The 19,100-nt window shown below is 40.6% G+C and overlaps 1 protein-coding gene across 3 annotated transcripts in view; it reads left to right on the forward strand.

The window, feature by feature from the left end:
* The first annotated feature begins 829 nt into the window (after positions 1-829).
* The window catches only part of DCBLD1 (discoidin, CUB and LCCL domain containing 1), a 65,341-nt gene continuing 47,070 nt past the window's right edge, over positions 830-19,100 (forward strand). For 2 of the 3 annotated variants that reach the window (XM_055391934.2, XM_031012187.3), the window contains exon 1: positions 833-1,133. In XM_055391934.2, coding sequence (XP_055247909.1) covers positions 881-1,133 — 253 coding nt within the window. In that variant the 5' untranslated portion in view covers positions 833-880. Of the gene's footprint in view, positions 1,134-19,100 lie in introns of all 3 variants that reach the window. The other variant, XM_031012186.3, reaches the window with a different exon arrangement.

Below are 19,100 nucleotides of genomic sequence, written 5' to 3' on the forward strand. Positions count from 1 at the left end.
GTGGCTGCTCACTACTCCGAGGACCAAGTTAAACATCCTTTAGGTTATTTAGCTGCACGTCCTGGCCCCTACTCTGTACACTAGCTTCTACATGTGGCCGTGTACCCACCTGTTCACTGTGCTCCAGCTACCTGGCCCTTTCCTCCTTCAGCTTCTTTGCACAACTTGTCTGTTTTGGCTCCTGCTTTAATCTCAGCTTTGATGCCACTTAGGCCTTTCCTAGCTGATTCCCGCCCTCACCCCCGTTACCCGCCATCTAATTACAGCTCTCTAAATGTGCTTCAACAGCACCTTTCATGTCACTGATTGCAATTTGCATTGAATACTTGCCTGATTATTTTTAATGTCTGCAAGTGCCACATGGGTTTAGCCCTGCTCCTGACAACCACACTGCTGAACTGAGTAACTTATGAATGAATGAATGAATGAATGAGTGAATAAATGAGTGAAGGTCCTACTTGGCACCGTCATCATCCTATCATCAAAATATTTCGAGTCCCTCGGTGTTGCTATCCCTGGCATGCCCATCCCCGCGGGCTGGCAAAACCCTGGAGGGGGCAGCCTCCCAAGGCACCGCCGCGGGCTCAGCCCCTCTAGGAATGACTCCCGCACCATGCGGCGAGGGGCGGGTCCGGCGGCGAGGTGTCCTGCTGCCTAGCAGGTTCACGTGTACTGGTGCAGGTGGGGAGGAAGGGAAGGAAGGAGCGCAGCAGGGAGCGCCAGATACGTGGAGGGAAGCGCAGGCGGCGCCTGGCTCGCCTCCGGCTTCGCCGTCGGTCACTGCCTGGGAACGCGACTTCCTCCTCTAGGGGCCGACGTGCGGGGCGGGGCGGGGCCGGGCGGGAGACGCCCCCGCAGGGCTGGGCTCAAAGCCGCCCCAATGGGATTCGGTGCGGGGCAGCGACTGCGCCCCGTCCCGGCGCCGCGCTCGTCCGCAAAGGAGGCGGCCCGGCCCGGGCAGCTGCGGCTCGGAGTCCGTCGAGGGGAGGCCGAGCTTGCCAAGCTGGCGCCCAGCGGGGTCATGGTGCCCGGCGCCCGCGGCGGCGGCGCACTGGCGCGGGCTGCCGGGCCGGGCCTCCTGGCTTTGCTGCTCGCGGTCTCCGCCCCGCTCCGGCTGCAGGCGGAGGAGCTGGGTGAGTGGAGCGCGTCCGGCTGGCGGCGGGACCCGAGGCGCCGGGGGCGGGCTGAGGGCTGCGGGGCGGGCCGGGCCTGGGGGGACGGAGCGCGGGAGGAAGTCGGGCTCGCCGCCTGCCATCCGCGGAGTCCGGCTGTACCCGCGGGGCTGGGGGTGAAGTAGGTTACTGCATTCCTTGTCGCTCCCCCACCAAACTCCTTCCTTCCCCCAAAACCAGAGAATTAACCTGGCGTCTCTGCACTTTCTCTCCGCCGCCCCCAGCCCATTTCACTTAGTTTCCAGACTTCCTGACTCTGCTGGCCCCGTGAGAAGTGACCTGACCCCGAGGGTCGCCTTAGGGGACAGCCGTGTGCAGGGCCAGTTCTTTCCAGCCGCCTTTTGACAAAGGCGCTCCTCGGCCGGCGCTGGGCCCTGCCCTCCCTGCCGTCGCTCCTCCCGCGCGGAGTTGGAATCCCGGCGTGTGCGTTCGGGGCTCGTGCGGAATGGCCGGGGCACGTTTGCCGAGGTTGGCCTTGGACGCTGGCGAGCAGGCGGTGCTGCCACCTTCTCTCGAGTGTCCTGCTGGCGCCGCAAGTTGGAATCGTGTGGCTTCCTGCGTATTTGAGCCGGTAGACTCTCAACCAGGCTGCTTTTTCTCTGGAGCTGGTCTTTGACTTGGAGTTAGACCTAATTAACCCACAACTGAGTTTACCCTCTGCCTGTCCAGCAGATTAAAGCAGCAACCCCCTTTACCAGCCCTGGGTGTCCCTATTTCATTCGTCCTCATTAATTAGTGCTTTTTTTTTTTTTTTTTAAAATAGCAAGGGCCAGCTTTCTGCCGAGTTGTTTCAGTGTTTCCTCTCCTCCCTTGCTCCTGGCCCTATATGCCTGAGCTTATTTAATGGCGCTGAGTCTATCCGGAGTACTTTGACAGCTCCCCCAACCACCATGCTTTATGGTGAAACAAGAATCAAAACTAAAACCAATGCCGGCATTTTTTTCACTGAACTATGCCTCCATTCTGAAACATTGATACTCGAGATGGTGGTGGTGGTTCCTAAGTTTATATTACATACCAATTTGTTTAAAAAAACAAAATCCCCAAAACCCTAAAGTGATTTTGTCTGGTACTGTAGCACAATACTAGGCAGATTGTAAAATTGTAATAAATACGTAAGATTTTGTTAAATGCGTAGGACTTTTATAATGGATGTTTTAAATATTTTTATTTTTTTCTCAACTCACAGTTTGAAGGTGCACCTTTAATACTATACGTCTGTGAGAATCAGTCCAGCAGTATGTTCCTGTACTAATCTGGCCAAAGCTGTCACTTGTCTTTCCCAATAAAGATTTAGATTTTGTATGGTCATCCGGGCTGTTAACTGGGCACTTTGTGAGAGCGGTTCTCTAGGAACAAGTGTGATTGCTTAGATTCTTTTTAAAAACCTATTATCATTATTATTATTTTTGAGACAGTGTCTCACTCTGTCGCCCAGGCTGCAGTGCAGTGGCACGATCTCAGCTCACTGCAGCCTCAACCTCCTGGGCTCAAGCAATCCTCCCACCTCAGCCTCCTGAGTAGCTGACACTACAGGTGCATCCCACCACACCTGGCTAATTTTTGTATATTTTGTAGAGACAGGGTTTAGCCGTATTACGCAGGCTGGTTTTGAACTCCTGAGCTCAAGTGATCCGCCCACCCCGGCCTCCCAAAGTGCTGGGACTGCAGGCACGTGTGGTTGCTTAGATTCTTACTGGGCTTCAAATCTTTATAATTTTGTAATGTTAGGGTTGTGATAAAATGCTACCATCTGTGTTATAGGCAATTTCATATTAGACTTTTATTTATTGTGTGGTTTTAGGAAACAAATGGTATAACTTAACCTGAATGTTTATAAGCCTAATCAATACAATTAATTAATTTTTTGTGTGTCAGAGTCTGGTGACCCCATAAAGCTATACTGGGTCCTTTGTAGGGCAACTGCTTACGTATCTGGTGTTTTCCTTGAATTAAATTTTTAAAAAAGTGTCCACCCCTCCCGTTGTTTGCAGCCAGCCAGGTCCCAGGCATTTGGGTTTAGTGGCCAGAGCTTGGGATTATTTCGGCTCCTTATGCCCTGTTCTTCTGGATCCATTTAACTAAAGGTACATATTTACATAGATTGTTTCACATAATTTTGACCTTTCATAATAAGACATTAAGTTGATCATTAGTTTTTATTCCACTTGTATAAATTCATAGGTTTGGATTTAGTCCAAATTTATTACCTTGATATACATTTTTGTAGAATAAAATACCCTTCATTTGTGTAATGAATTTGTGCAACCTAAAACTCCCTGCTTCTCTCTCCACCACAAGATTTGCAAATGGTTATTAGCTAAAGTATTTCCTTGTGATTTAAGTGAAGAATCAAAATGAGTGCTTGATCTCTGAGGAAACTTCCAAGTGTAGATTCAAATCTTGCATACTTAAGAATTGCTTCAAAACCCTCTGCCCAACTCTTAATTTGTTATTTAGAAGGTCTGCTGTTAAATCATCTGTCATTTATTTTGGGTTAGACATAGGATCAGCTGATAGATGATGTTTTAGGTGAGTGGCTTTTTTAAAAATCAGCACAAATTTATTCTGTCACCTTCTGTACCAGTGTGTGCACTCACCCTTCTCTTGTCTCATCTGGACAGCTAGCCTTGTAGACTGTAAGATCCTGAGGGCAGAGACTGCGACTATATAGTCTTTGTCTTCCTAGTATCTGACAAAGGTGCTCAGTGTTCCTTGAGTTGAACTGAACAATCTCTTTGTGTTTAGGATATATTTTCAAATTACTTCCTAACTAATGGAAACTGAGTAATAAAGAGCCTACTGACATTCTTTATAAAGGTGTACATCTGCTGCTTCTACTAATTAATTTTGTTTATCAAGCCCAGCTCTCTTGGCATGCTTATTTCTATATGTAAGGATGCCTTTTAAATGAAAATACAGCAGAAAGAAGGGAACATGCCAGCAGAACAATATGTACAATACCTTTTGGCTCTAGTAGATATAATTTGTAACACTCAGAAACAGTGAGTTATATATTAATATTTCGGAGAAGAAAGAGGTTATGTTAAAAAAATTCATTAAACAAATCAAATGATATGTTTAAAGCAGAATTTGAACTCTGAATAATGTCCCAAACTGTTTTTATTAACTTTTCATGTTACAATTTGAACCCTTTAACCTTGTGGAACTGACACAGACTTGAAAATCATTTTAAAAAACCACAACTTGGAAATTAGTAAGGCATCTGACATTTATGAGGAATTATGTCTTATTTTTAAGATACATGGGGGCATTAATTTAATTGCAGCATTTAGCAAAGGTTTTAGTTGTGTTAAAGCAGGAAAAAAAAGTTTGTTCTGGGAAGTATACCCCATAGTGTTTACACCTATTTCTACGTGTGTCTTAAAGCATAAAGTCAACTCTGTACGTATTAGAGCAATTAGTTGTTTTTCTTTATTAAAACAAATCAATAAATGTTAGCTATCTTAGTATTCATTACTGTTTATTACTATTGATTTGACAAATATTGAGGACTCTTTGTTCTGTCTCCTCCACTGCCTCTCTGACCTCATTCCCTGAAATGCTCCCCCCTACTCAGGCCTCTCTAGCAGTTTGTTTTTTTTGCTATTTCTCCAAAATGACAAGCACTGTTCTACCTCAGAACCTTTGCACATGCTGTTCTCTGCCTGGAATAGTCTTGCCCCAAATATCCACAAAGCTTGCTCCTCCTTCAGTGTTTGTTTAGATGTTGTCCTCTCAGGGAGAACTTTCCTAAGCACTTGAAACCCTCTCTTCATTCCCAGAACTCCATATTCCCCTTCTTAGCTTTCAGTTTTCTCTAGAGCAGGGATCCCTAAGCCCTGGGCTGCAGACTGGTACCTGTCAGTGGCCCGTTAGGAGCCGGGCCACACAGCAGGATGTGAGCAACAGGTAATGGAGCATTACCGCCTGAGTTCGCCTCCTGTCAGATCAGCCGGGCATTAGATTCTCATTGGAGCTTGAACTCTATTGTGAACTGCATGTTTGAGGCATCTAGGTTGCCACGCTCCTTATGAGAATCTAATGCCTGATGATCTGAGGTGTAGCAGTTTCATCTAGAAACCATCCCCCTCCAACCCAGCCCCATACACGGAAAAATTGTCCTTCACGAAACCAGTCCCTGTTGCCAAAAAGGTTGGTGACCACTGCTCTGGAGCACTTACCCTCTTCCAACAAAGTGTATAATTTACACTTTAAATTGTCTGCCTTCCTCCTACTAGATTATAAGGTCTATGAGTTTTGTGCCTTGAACAGTGGCCATATTGGGAGCTCAATAGGGGATGGGTGCTTAGTGAGGATGGGGTGAGAAGGCAGTGAAAACACAATTCCTGCCCTGTAAGACTCAACCTCACTCTAGTTACGAAATCAAAACTGGCCAGAGGTGGCTCATACCTGTAATCCCAGCACTTTGGGTGGTTGAGGCAGGCGGATCACTTGAGCTCAGGAGTTTGAGACAGCCTGAGCAGCATAGCGAAAACCCATCTCTAGCGAAAATACAATAAAACTAGCCAGGTGTCGTGGTGTGCTGTGGTCTCGGCTACTCGGGATGCTGAGGTGGGAGGATCTCTTGAGCCTGGGAGACAGTGGTTGCAGTGAGCTGAGACTGAGCCACTATACTCCAGCCTGGGCAACAGAGCAAGACCCAGTCTCAAATAAAAAAAGAAAAGAAATTAAAACCTGGACACGGCAAAGTAATGAAATTGTATGTCTAATCCAATGTTGAATGTAAAAGTCTGAAAGTATGTATGTAAAATAGAGAAATTCATTCTGGCGTATTAGAAATTTGGCATTGAGGGTGAAGGGAAAAATATAGCCAGAATTTCAGATTTTTTTTTTCATTACACTGAGGAGTAGTTTTGCCTTTTTCCAAACTGAGGAGTCATGTGGATGTCATCTTCCAGATGTTCATTGTCTGCTTTGTATATTAAAAAAAATAGTTGTTTGCCTTAATGGGTGAGGGAGACTTAGTTTATGGGAAAAATAAAGCAAACGCATGTGATGACTTCTTACCCGATGTGGAAATAGAGTCGTGACTGTGAGCGCTGGTATGCTGAATCTAGAACCAACTGCCAAACTTGCCTTTCAGTGGGAGCTGAAGAGGAGGGGTTTTGTGGGATTGTGGGGTAAGCATTGGAGGATTCCCTAAGATCCGTGAAAGCAGAGATGAATCTCAGCCTCTTCTTTCACCACTAGTACCCAGGACGGTGCCTGGCACATAGCAGGCTCCAGATAACTACTAGTTCCTGAGTTAGCGCATGAATGCTGTGGTTGAGGTTTGAAAAAATTGAAAGGAGGATAATATTCATGTTATTTTAAACAGAAATTGTATATATGACTATTGTGGAGCGTTACGAAACACTGTGCAGGTATTTAAGAAAATAACTAGGCCGGGCAGGGCGGCTAACTCCTGTAATCCCAGTACTTTGGGAGGCTGAGGTGGACAGATCACTTGAGTCCAGGAGTTCCAGACCAGCCTGGGCAACATGGCGAAACCCCCGACTCTACAAAAAATACAAAAATTTGCCGGGTGTGGTGGCACATGCCTGTAATCCCAGCTACTCGGGAAGCTGAGGTGGGAGGATCCCTTGAGCCCAGGAGGCAGCTGTTGCAGTGAGCTGTGATGGTGCCACCGTACTCCAGCCTGGGCAACAGAGTGAGACCTTGTCTCAAAAAGAAAATAACTAAATTCAACTCTGAAAAGAACCGGGAATCTCCGAGACCCTTTTACAGGCAACAGCAGGAAAACTGCCATGAGTGAGGGGCCGGCAGTCTTGAGATTAGAGCGGGGAGCAAATGATCCACTGATTTAGACCGGGGGTCCCCTATGGTCTGCTAATGCTTATACATTTAGGGTATCAGGGGCCTACTTCACCTCAAACATCATTTGGGGACAGTGTCTAGGCATTTGTGACATCAGCACTGTGTTAAGCCATATTGTCGTGTATGACTTTACTGTTTACTGCCATTTCTACTTGATTTATTAATCTCGTTACTAGCTATTTCCTTGGGAGCTACATGCTGTGTAATAATATACCCAATATTTGCAGAAATGCCTGGTGTCTTGTATATAATTATATATGATTATATTAGTCTGTTCTGTGTTGCTGTAAGGGAATATCTGAGGCTGGGAAATTTATAAAGAAAATAGGTGTATTTGGCTCAAGTTTCTGCAGGCTGTACAGATATAGCATAAGCATCTGCTCAGCCTCTGGTGAGGGCCTCAGGAAGCTTGCAATCATGACAGAAGGTGAAGGAGAAGCATGTGCATCACATAGTGAGAGACAGAGCAAGAGACATGCTCTTAACCATCCAGCTCTTGTGTGAAGTAGTAGCAAGAATTCACTTATCACCAAGGGGATGGTGCCAAGCCATTCGTGAGGGATCTGTCCCTATGATCCAATACCTCTCACCAGGCCCCACCTCCAGCACTGGGGATCATATTCCAACATGAGATCTGGAGGGGACAAAACATCCAAACCATATCAACAATAATTTTAGGCTAGGTAGATTTTTTTGTAGGAAAAGCTGCAAAGGATAATACTGAAATGAGGTAACAGCTTAAGTAGCTCTGTGTTACCCCCATACCACCCCCCTTTTAAAAATAGAGCTGTGCTTGAGCTTCTTTTTTAAAAAACAAAAAAGAGGCCGGGTGCCGTGGCTCACGCCTGTAATCCCAGCACTTTGGGAGGCCGAGGCAGGCGGATCACAAGGTCAGGAGATCAAGACCATCCTGGTCTAAATCGGTGAAACCCCGTCTCTACTAAAAATACAAAAAATTAGCCGGGTGTGGTGGCGGGCGCCTGTGGTCCTAGCTACTTGGGAGGCTGAGGCAGGAGAATGGCGTGAACCCAGGAGGCGGAGCTTGCAGTGAGCGGAGATCGCGCCCCTGCATTCCAGCCTGGGTGACAGAGCGAGACTCCGTCTCAAAAAAAAAGAATAAATTTCTCTTAGGTTGGAGCTTTCTTCCCTACTTTCCCAATGATCTTCCCTAATGCTTACAACAGAAGCAGAACAGTTGTGAAACAAAGTAGGGTGTCAATAAATAACATTGTCCTGATATATCATAATCATGGAAAATGTTACACATAGAACCATTGAGGACATGTTTTAGTTCTATCTATTTTTATGTAAATGCACACACACACACACACACACCCCTATAGCAAATACATGTGTGTACACACACATTTACTATTGTTTTTATTAAATATTGTGTAGACACAAAATTATAGACTATAAATAAAGGTATAAAGAACAACAATAAAACTAATACCTGGGTTCCCCCCTCTGCTACCTAGTCTTTGTATGGTTTTATATTCTGATTTTTTAAACCTGTGTTTTATTGAAAGTTTTTTATTATATTACTTGGAAAAATTCCATATTTATATTTATTTTAGAATTTGCCTTGAAGTAAACCAAAAACTTATTTCTAAGTCATTTATTGCTACTGAGAAATATCCAATGGGAAAGTGGAATTTTTGTCCAGGCCAACTTATAATTGATGTGTCTTGTCAATGTTTTTGTTTTATATTATTCAAATTACTCTCTCTTACTAATGGAGTCAAATAATTTGCCTATTCATACTTTATTTGAGAAAAGTACATAAGTTTAAACATACTAAGTATCAGAAAGGTAAGGTGTATTTTTTTTAATCCTTCTTTGGTGAGATTCTTAATTTGTATTGAATGGATCAGGCTTGTTCATTATTAGACTATTTGGAGTTTATTGAGACCCAAGTTAGTTTTTATAGTCAGCATCTTCAAACTCAAATTGTAACCGCTGTTGTGGCCTTCTTATTCAGTGTTCAACATATTTACATTTACTGAAAAAGAATAGTCTTTGTTTTCTTTCATCACAAAATTAAAATCCTTGCAAACTAATAATATGTATAGCTCCATTTTTGCATTTGAGCATGTTTAGTGGTTGTGCTTAAAGGTTGAGTGTAAATGATTTTTAAGAAGCACGGTATTCTTGAAAAACAAAGGAAAGAGAAACTTTATTTCACTATTATTTCTGACAAAAAACAAGACAAAAGGATATTAAAAGTGTGATGTCCAGTTAAATTTGAATTACCAAGGCATAAAATTTCCTACAGGGAAAATAGATAAACATCTGTGCGTTTGTTGCCTAACTTTTAAATGGCTGAGTGGATTTAATTCAGCCTTTTTATTGCTTTTCACAAAAGCAAGTTTACCTCATATTAAAATGTGGTTGATTTCAGCCCCAAAGAGAAAACTGTAGAGGCTTAATGACCCATGGGACCACTGGAACATGAGATTCATATATTGAATTGCTTCCATTCTGAGGATTTTAGAATGGAGGCTGCTTATTTTGAGAATAAAATGAACCAAGGTTTGCCCCCACTCCGCCCACCATTTTTTTGGGATCCCTGGAAAGCTCATGCTTTGCCAAGAGACTAAAATAGGAGATGGCCTATTGCAGACAGAAAAATGGCCCTGTACCTACTGTCGCTGCCAGCTCAGAAGGGTCTACAAGTCTTTTGAGACTTCAAAATCTATTAATAAACTAAAAATTTATTAAGGATTTCTTGACTTTTTTCCTATTTCATTTGAATCTCTAAATATTTTCTTGCATAGCCACAATGTTATGAGCACACCTAAGAACACTAATAGTTTTTCTTTAATATCATCTAATACTCAAGTCATATTCAAATTTCCCAAGCTATCCTAAACATGTCTTCTAACCTTTGGTTTGTACAAAGATCCAAACAAGGTCTACATATTAGTTATTATGTCTCTTTAGTCACTTTTAATCTATCACTGACCCCCACCCACATACTTTTTCTTTTCCTGCGAGGAAACCAGGTTCAGTTGTTCTGTGACACAGCTCACGTACTAAAGTGTACTCACCGCTTCGGAGTAGTTTATCTTTTACTTGGTGCGCTATACCTGTATTTCTGTATAAGCCCGAAATTTGACCTAAAGACTCGATTAGATTCAGACTAAGTGTTTTTGGTAAAAGTACTCAAAGGTGCTATATACTTCTAATTGTATCACAATAGGACGCATATGTTATTATTGTTGTGATTATTGCTCCACTTTTGGTGATGCTCAGAATCACCAGTGACTTTAGGAAGTGATACATCGATGTCTCCATTGTAAAACTGCCGTCTCTCTATGACTTACAAGTAATCTTTGGAATGTTAGTTTCTGACTCAGTAATAAGTATTTCCCTGTCAACAATTCACTGTATGGTTTAAGCATCTAATCACTGTTGTTGCTTGTCCAGTCTGATTTTTCATATAGACAAATTTTAAACCTCTATCTTCATATGTATTTTGAATCGTTGTATGTTTTTTACATCGAATTTAATCCCAACAATTCTGAGAGCTATTGAGGGAACTGAGATTCAGAGAAACAATTATTTACCCAAGACACATTTACTTTGTGTGCCCAAAGTGGGACCCAGGCACGTATCTTACAATTCTAAATGCCTTGAAATGGAAACCATTCCTGCCCTTTGTCTCCAAGGATACCCATCATATGTTCCTATCCAGGGGAGAAAAAGTTAGAAAAGAAGTCAGTCATAGGGGAACACAGTTTGAGGGGGTTACTTATGCAATTAAGCCTGAAATTCATAGTCTTTGGTTTATATTTGAGGTGATCACATTTGCCATAGAAATATTAAGATTTTTTAAAGTCCTTACTGGTAGCTAACCATTGCTTTTATAGCATTGCAATACATCCAGCAGTGCAGAATATGGAATGTGCAAAAGCAGTAAAGTTTTCAGGACTGGACTATGATATGAGTTTTATGAGGTTTATTTTTTCTCTCAACTCTCATGTTTCATACCTTATTAGATGTATGATAAGATACCATCTGTCTCCCCAGTGAGATTTGCTATTTTCTTGTCAATAAACATCGATTGCTTGTTCCGTGGATATGGTGCATAAACCTATGCTTGCACAAACCTTCCCATCCTATTTCTTTGTTTATTTTCCACAGTATGCTCAAGTAATTCCTGAATTGACACTTTTATCCAGGTTTCAGAAATGCCATTTTGGCTTAACTATAGATCCTGGAACTTATTGTTGCCTGTCCTAGACTTATAAATGAAATCTGGAGTGAAAATAAGTATCAGATACAGATGTGTTCCAATTTTAGGAATAGATACTAAAATTAAACCATACCAAATTTTTATCTTGAGGATTTTCTTTCACTTTAAAAAGTATTCATGGCAATATCCCTCTTAATAATGAGGGCTTTTTCAGTCTGTTGCTACTCAGAATATATCTTACAGGATCCAACAGAACAGTCACTAATAAGAGCTTTTTGGAAATGTAGAATTTCCAGACCCTGCATTTTGACAAGATCCCCAGGTGATTAGTTTGCATACTGAAGTGTGAGAAGTAGCACTTTAATACACTGACACCTTCTTTTACAAAGCATCTTTCAGGAGCTAAGCAAAGTGAACAACCTTTGTTGGAAGTAAAATAGGCACCTCTCATTAGACCTTTCCCTTAATAGTCTAGTAAAGAGTACTTCGATAATTTAAAAAGGGGGATGATAGAACTTCTCATATCATAATTTTTACAAAAAAACTCCTAATTAAACATGACTTTTTTCTCATGTTAATTTTGAGACAAAAGGAGTATGACTACAAAAAACTAAATATCAGTTATGCTGCTCAGCAGTAATGTGAGATTGGGCAATGTCTTAAATATCGCTACCTCAGTTTTGTCACCTCTAAGATGGGTGACTTAGGCAGTAGTGGCACTAGAGTACATGATTCCATTCCATCGTCTTTGAGGTCAGACTGGCTTCAGGTTAGGGTCTGATCCCAGCCCAGCCACATGGGCTGAGTTATGCTGCATCTCAGAGCCTTGACTCCTTCACACACAGAATAGAGATAATAGGAGGGATGTGTGGTGAGGAAAGGGTATTGTGGGCTTTGGTTTTGTTGGATAGGAGATGTCCTATCTTATAAGCTACTGGGTGTACACTTTGATGTTTGTGAAATTACTCTTTGTGTGTATCTGTATATATATGTGTGTGTGTATATATGTGAAATAATTTGTAATCAATTTTTTAAAAGTATCATTATCAGATATGGTTGTCATGAAGGCTAAATAAGATAATATAAAGTCCTTAGAACACTGTATCTGCTACTTTTTACAATGAGTGTTTGGTAAATGCTAGTTTTTAGTAAGGGCCCTTTCATAATTTTATTTTTTTCCTTTTCCAATAACTTTTTGGCTCTCAATTTTTAAAAAACTATTATCTGTGAAAGTGAAAGCTCACATCTATGTGCAAAGGAGAAGTGTTTACAGTTTTAATTTATAAAACTCAGTTTAACTTTTTCTTTACTTGGTAATATTGGATTTTTCTGGACTCCAGAGAGAAAAGTCAATATCAATATTACACTTTATCTGAATATTGGCAGTATGCATATTTAACATGAAACCAAGGTGAGAAAGCTAGCATGTTCCAGCGGCAGGAAAGATTTCTTGACTTATCTTCAACTGAAGCAGTGGCAGCTTGGATATTACATCAACATCCTGACATTATTAACAAAGGTCAGCAGCCTCTTTTCTCTGACTTCCTTATTCTAAGCATCTATTCAACAGAGATAAAACAGTTGTCTTAGAATTGTTTCGCTGTACAAACAAGTTTTTTTTCTTAAAAGTCTTCTTTGAAATTAAGAAACTTCTCTTAACCAATGTGTCCAGTTTGTTGTAGATGCCCACAAAGGACTTGTAACTTAATAACAACGGTGAGAAAAGTCTTGCTTTTGAATCAAGTCACATAATATAACTTCAGTATCATTTTTAGAACTCCAGAGGCCAAAGTCCACTTCTCCACATAAGATCTTCAATCCCAGAAGCCCTATCATGGGATCTATCTGTGTGTCCCACTTGTGAGAGTCTAACCCAGGAGTTCACCAGTATGTCTCACAGAACACTACTCCCAGGAGATGCCCCAAGAGGAAAGAGTTTTCTGGGAAATGCTGTAAACTGCAACACGCATCAGAGCTTCACTATGCACTGTAAGGGCTTTGAGATGTTGTGTGGTAAAGAAAAAGGTGGGATTCTGCAAGCTTACTGACCTTGCAGCTCTTTTGAGGAGGGTGAGGGCATAACCCCCTGGTAAACCACCCAGACTAGTACCACAGTGTCTACTTCAGGACATGCTGACATAGCAGTAAGTGGGCATTAGATAAATACTGGGAAATGCATTCTAATTAGACTTTCTCAGCTGATTAAAGCACACACACACAGCCTTATTCATCTTCACCACACCCAGTTATGGTTGGTAATTTTACAGATGAGGAAAATTGATATACACTAAATGGGGGATTTGTTAGGATCATACAGCCAATGGGTGATGGAATTTGGACAAAGTCAGCTAATTCAAAGCAATATTTTTGATACTTTAATAATGTGTAGAATTTTAAGATAAAAATAGTAGCAGTTAATATATTGAATTTTTACTATATGGTTGCCTCTGTGCTTGATACTTTGTTTTTATTAGCATTCTCCCTTTTAATGCTCATGAAATTGGGTACTATTGTTGTCTTTATATTATGGATGATGGAATTCAGTTTTACCTTAGAGAGGTAAAAAGACTCACCCAAGGCCACAAAGCCAGTGTTAGGCAGGGCTGTGCCAGAATCCAGGTTGTAACCATTATGCTCTGTCACCTCCCAAGTATATGGAAATAATTTATGAATTAGGAAATGATAGGTGTGTCAACTCTCCTCCCCCACATCCACAAGCCTTCTAATAATCTTTTGCTTTTCAGCAGAAGTCTCAAGACTGGAGAGTGACCAAGAACTGCAGTGTTCACTGATTTTATGTATAGCACATTAAAGAATAGCATTGGCTAGATTTTGAGATTTTTTTCCTTTGGCAGCAAATTATGAATCTTTTAAATATCTTAACATGGTAATTATTGATGTCTTTGGACACTGATGGAAGTAATCCCACATTATATAGGGAATCATAGAGGAATCATAGATAGGATCTCTTTAAATGATTTGGTTCATTTTCATACATTCAGACTGATTTATTTTAAGTGATACTTTTAGCTGATAGGAATGTTGAAAGTTTCCACAGAGAGACTTTTGACATATTCCTTGTGTTTCCTTTTATTTTACTTTCAAATGTTTCATCTGCTGAGTCGACAGCATTATCATCTTTATTAGATCACTAGTCATATCATTAGCATCTATTTTATATGTGGTGAGAATAAAGTTGAAAGAGATTGTCAAACAGTTTTATAAAACATGGTCATGTGTTTCTAGTCGATAGCTGTAACTTCTTTCAGCATAGTATTATTATCCATATTCCTTTCAGAAAAACTGAAGATTTTGAATAATTATTTTGTTTTATCATTACAAGTTCTGTTTTGCCTTTGTTCATTCTCACATAGCAACTCAGGCCCTTTTGCTCCTGTTTTTCTTTTGCTTCTGGCGGCCTACAAGGTAAAAAGCTAAGCACAATTGAAGAAGAGCAAAGTTTCTAAGAGAGTAAGGCTGAGAATGGAATTAATGATATCTTGGAAAATCTGTTTGCCCTACCATCAGACAAAACTCTGTAATAATTGCAAGCTCTCCTTTGTGGTTGAAAAGATTGTAGTCATCAAGAGCTCACTTGATCTTAGACATGGGAAGAAATTTTCTCACACCCACACATGGATGATTGTATATGTGTTGAGACCTGTTGTAACTTGAATATTAGAAGAGCAAGGATACAACTAATGAAATAATGTTTTTAGAAATGGTTTTACTTTTGTGATATTTTAGAGCACTCTTTCCCAAGTTGCAGGTTAGGACCCGTTAATAGGTAATGAAATCACTTCAGTAGGCACAACCAGTATGCTTTAACAAAAGCAAAAATGAAACTGAATAGAATAGGAAATAATCACAGCGCATTACATGTAATAAAATAATGGTATCATTTAACTTTTGTTCATTGTTTATGCATGTGTATGCATATGTGATTACTTGGGGTGTGATAAAAAAATCTGTGTTCTAACTCTAGGCCATAATAATAATTTTAAAAAAGCTTGAGGTTTCTGTCTTACTCTAAGGACTAGTTAATAATCAATCTAAAAAGTATATGTGATTAGCCGGGCTTCGTGGTACATGCCTGTAATCCCAGGTAATCGGGAGGCTGAGGCAGGAGAATTGCTTGAACCTGGGAGGCGGAGGTCAGTAAGCCGAGAGCGCGCCACTGCACTCCAGCCTGGGCGACAGAGCGAGACTCCGTCTCAAAAAAAATTTTTTTTAAAGTATATTTGCACTATTCATTTTACTCCACCCAAATAATTTTCCAACAAGTGCAATTCAGTTACAAATTTTCTTTTAAAGTCTAATCATACTTTCTAGTATTGCAGAACTTAGTCCATACCAGGTATATCTTATTTTGCTTTTCTTTTAGTGGAACATGATTTCTTATCAAAGGGAAATAGTCTTTTAAGGAAGTTATTGTTTTCCTTTCGTAGTGGATGGAATTAAAGTAGACTAAATAAAGGATTGGCTTGTGTATACAAGCATCTAGGATTTGTTCTAAGCTTATTTAGAAAGTTGCTTGTATATCGACAACTCTTGAGTAGCTGATGTTAAAGGCTAAAAGGTAGAGACCTATCCATTAATTTCAGGCATTTGGAGAATAGATACTGAGTCCATATCTCTGTAACTCTGTCAAGTTAGTCTCAAGAATTTACTTGTTAATATATCTTTCTTCTCTTGACTGGACTTCTTGAAGTGAGAACTACAGTATACTAAGTTCCTAGTTGTTTGTTTCCTGAATTTTTAATGACAGTCCGAGACTTCTTCCTATCTGTATTATGAGGCTAATGTTGAAAGTAGCCTTTAGTGTTACAAAGAATGTTAGGTGAATTTGGTAGTTTTAATTATATTATTTTTCTCCTTTGTATGTATTCATATTATAGAATATTTAGAAGAAAAATGTATAAATAAAATGAAAATCACTTGTAAACTTATACCATAGAAGTAAACACTTTAAATATTACACATCTATGTGTGTACAATATATTCTGTATTAAAGTGTTTTCATGTTAAATATTCTTCTAAAACATGAGTAACTTCCTTAACATCACATTGCTTGGAGATATCAGTTTGGCTGTTCTTTTCTAATTTAGATTGTTTCCAAATGTTCAGAATTAAAATCTGTATACTTAAATTCTGTACATAGATCACTTTGGGAGTTCTGAAATATTCATGAATACTTGCACCTTTTTCCAGAATCTAAGCTTCATACATCTAGTTTTGTTCTTGTAAATTGTTTTGAGGAAGTGGTGGTCAGTGTCACAAACCAGCTGTGGCTCCAAACAGACACCAGGATTTAGGCCCATTACAGAGAGACCACCCTGGAAATATTCTATAGTTGAGAGGAGCTTTCAGTCTAGAAGAGGAGGAAATGATACTTAGTTTAGTCATCATGTGCTTTGGCAAGAAATTACAGTCCAAAGGAAGGAACAGATAAACATTGTGTAGTGTAGCCACTTTGAAGAGTGGTCAAATTCCCTATGGCAAAACTTCCTCCTCCCCTCTTCATTCCCCATTCCCCCTATTTTGATGTTAGGTAGGTGGCACTTTACTGTGTCACTCCCGGCCTATCCTCCCCACAACACTACTTGGAGTTTAATCATAAGATCGTGGTTTTATTTTTTTCCCTTAAAGATGGATCTTTATTTCTTTTAATTTTTAATATTCTTAGAACTGTGAGCCCTCATCATCCATCTATAGCAACCATCAACATTTCTCCCTATTTTTTTCATTTATTCTGCATCACCTCTTTTTTGCCAGGTATTTTAAGGCAAATCCCAGACCTTATGTCATTTCAGCCCTACATATGTCAGTAGGCATCCCTCAAAAAAAATGGCATTTTCTTATGTAGCCTCAATGCCATTATCTCACCTAATAAAATTATAATTATCTGAAATTATTTAATATCCCAATTATCTATTTAAAAGATTTTATAAGGTTGGTTTTTCAAATCAGGATTCAAGCAAGTCTCACTTAATTGCTATGGCACATAAGTGTCTTTTAAATCTAAATAAACACTTTTTTGTGTGTGCCTCTTCATTTAATTCATTGCTGAAGAAACTAGGTCAACTGTATTTCATAGAGATCTTTTTTTTGCAGATCTGTTTAATGCTTTAATTAAAAGAATTTTAGGCTAGGTGCAGTGGCGCACACCTGTAATCCCAGCATTTGGGAGGCCAAGGCGGGAAGATCGCTTGAGCCTAGGAGTTCCAGACCAGCCTGGGCAACATAGTGTGGCCCCCATCTCTACCAAAAAAAAAAAAAAAAAATCAGCCAGGTGTGGTGGTGTGTGCCTGTAGTTCCAGCTACTTGGGAGGCTGACGTGGGAAGATTGCTTGAGCCTCAGAGGTCGAGGGTGCAGTGAGCTGTGATTGTGCCACTGTATTCCAGCCTGGGTGATGGAATGAGACCATCTCAAAAAGAAAAAGAAAAAAAAAAAGAGAAAAAGCATACAGGATAACAAAATGCAAAGAGTATAAAAAAGTATAAAATAGAAAAAGTAAAAGCCTCCTCACTTCCATCCCCAGCCAGGCAAACTTGATTGACATTATTTTTTCAATTATTTAATTAACCTTTTTATCTTCAGATCATTGTAGATCACATGCAATTGGAAGAACTAATACAGAGAGATATTGTATACCTTTTACCTAGTTTCCCTCAATTATAACATCTTTGCAAACTACAATACCATATCACAACCAGGATACTGACATTGATACGTAAGACAAAGAAGATAAACTGATAGATTTTTAAATAACTTTTGTCTTCTTTGTCAGTGATTGTCAATTAGAGAGTCAGGCTATGAGAGGTAGGCTACCTGAGTGTCAGAATGAGGTAATAAGAATAATGCTTCTCCTCATCTCTACTAAAAATACAAAATTAGCTGGGTGTGGTAGCGCATGCCTGTAATCGCAGCTACTCAGGAGGCTGAGGCAGGACAATTGCTTGAACCTGGGAGGCGGAGGTTGCGGTGAGCTGAGGTCGCGCCACTGCACTCCAGCCTAGGCAACAAAAGCGAAAGTCCGTCTCAAAAATAAATAAATAATACTTGTCTATTGGTTTTCATGTGTACGCATCTGCCTTCTTCAACACATGACATTGTAGGCATTTTCTCTCCCTAGCAGTTTTTCATTTTACCCTTTGGCATCTTTCTACTTAATCCTTTGAAATCACCCAAACTGTGGAAGCACAAGAGAGTGAAAATTCCTGATGTAGTTAATACCCATGGAATAAACTTATTATATTAGTCTTGTCACAGAAAACTCCATAAATAGTCTACTTCCATAGGTTAGAGTGATACTAGAACTTCTGATGACAGTTCACTTTTTAATAAATTAGGACTCAGCACTTCCTTTGCGATTCAGGTTCTTTGGCAGAACAAAGACTCATGGGGTTTTGTTCTGATAGTTAATGGAAGAGAGAAATTTTCCCAAGGAGGTACAGATCCCCAGGCAAAGTAACGATGGGAATGTTGACGATTTGAACTTGCCTGCATTGTGCCAGCATTGCTGGGTGAAAGAAGTTTCCTCTTAGGCCTTACAGTGGAAGTGGTTGGAAAGAAATACAATTACAGGGCTGAATAAAAGTGATACCCTGGCCGGGTGCGGTGGCTCACGCCTGTAATCCCAGCACTTTGGGAGGCCGAGGTGGGTGGATCATGAGGTCAGGAGATCGAGACCATCCTGGCTAACACGGTGAAACCCCGTCTCTACTAAAAATACAAAAAATTAGCCGGACGTAAATGCACCTGTCGTCCCACCTACTCGGGAGGCTGAGGCAGGAGAATCGCTTGAACCCAGGAGGCGGAGGCTGCAGTGAGCCGAGATCCTGCCACTGCACTCCAACCTGGGCGACAGAGTGAGACTTCGTCTCAA

This window comes from Gorilla gorilla, chromosome 5 (genome assembly GCF_029281585.2).
Source record: "Gorilla gorilla gorilla isolate KB3781 chromosome 5, NHGRI_mGorGor1-v2.1_pri, whole genome shotgun sequence".
NCBI lineage: Eukaryota > Metazoa > Chordata > Mammalia > Primates > Hominidae > Gorilla > Gorilla gorilla.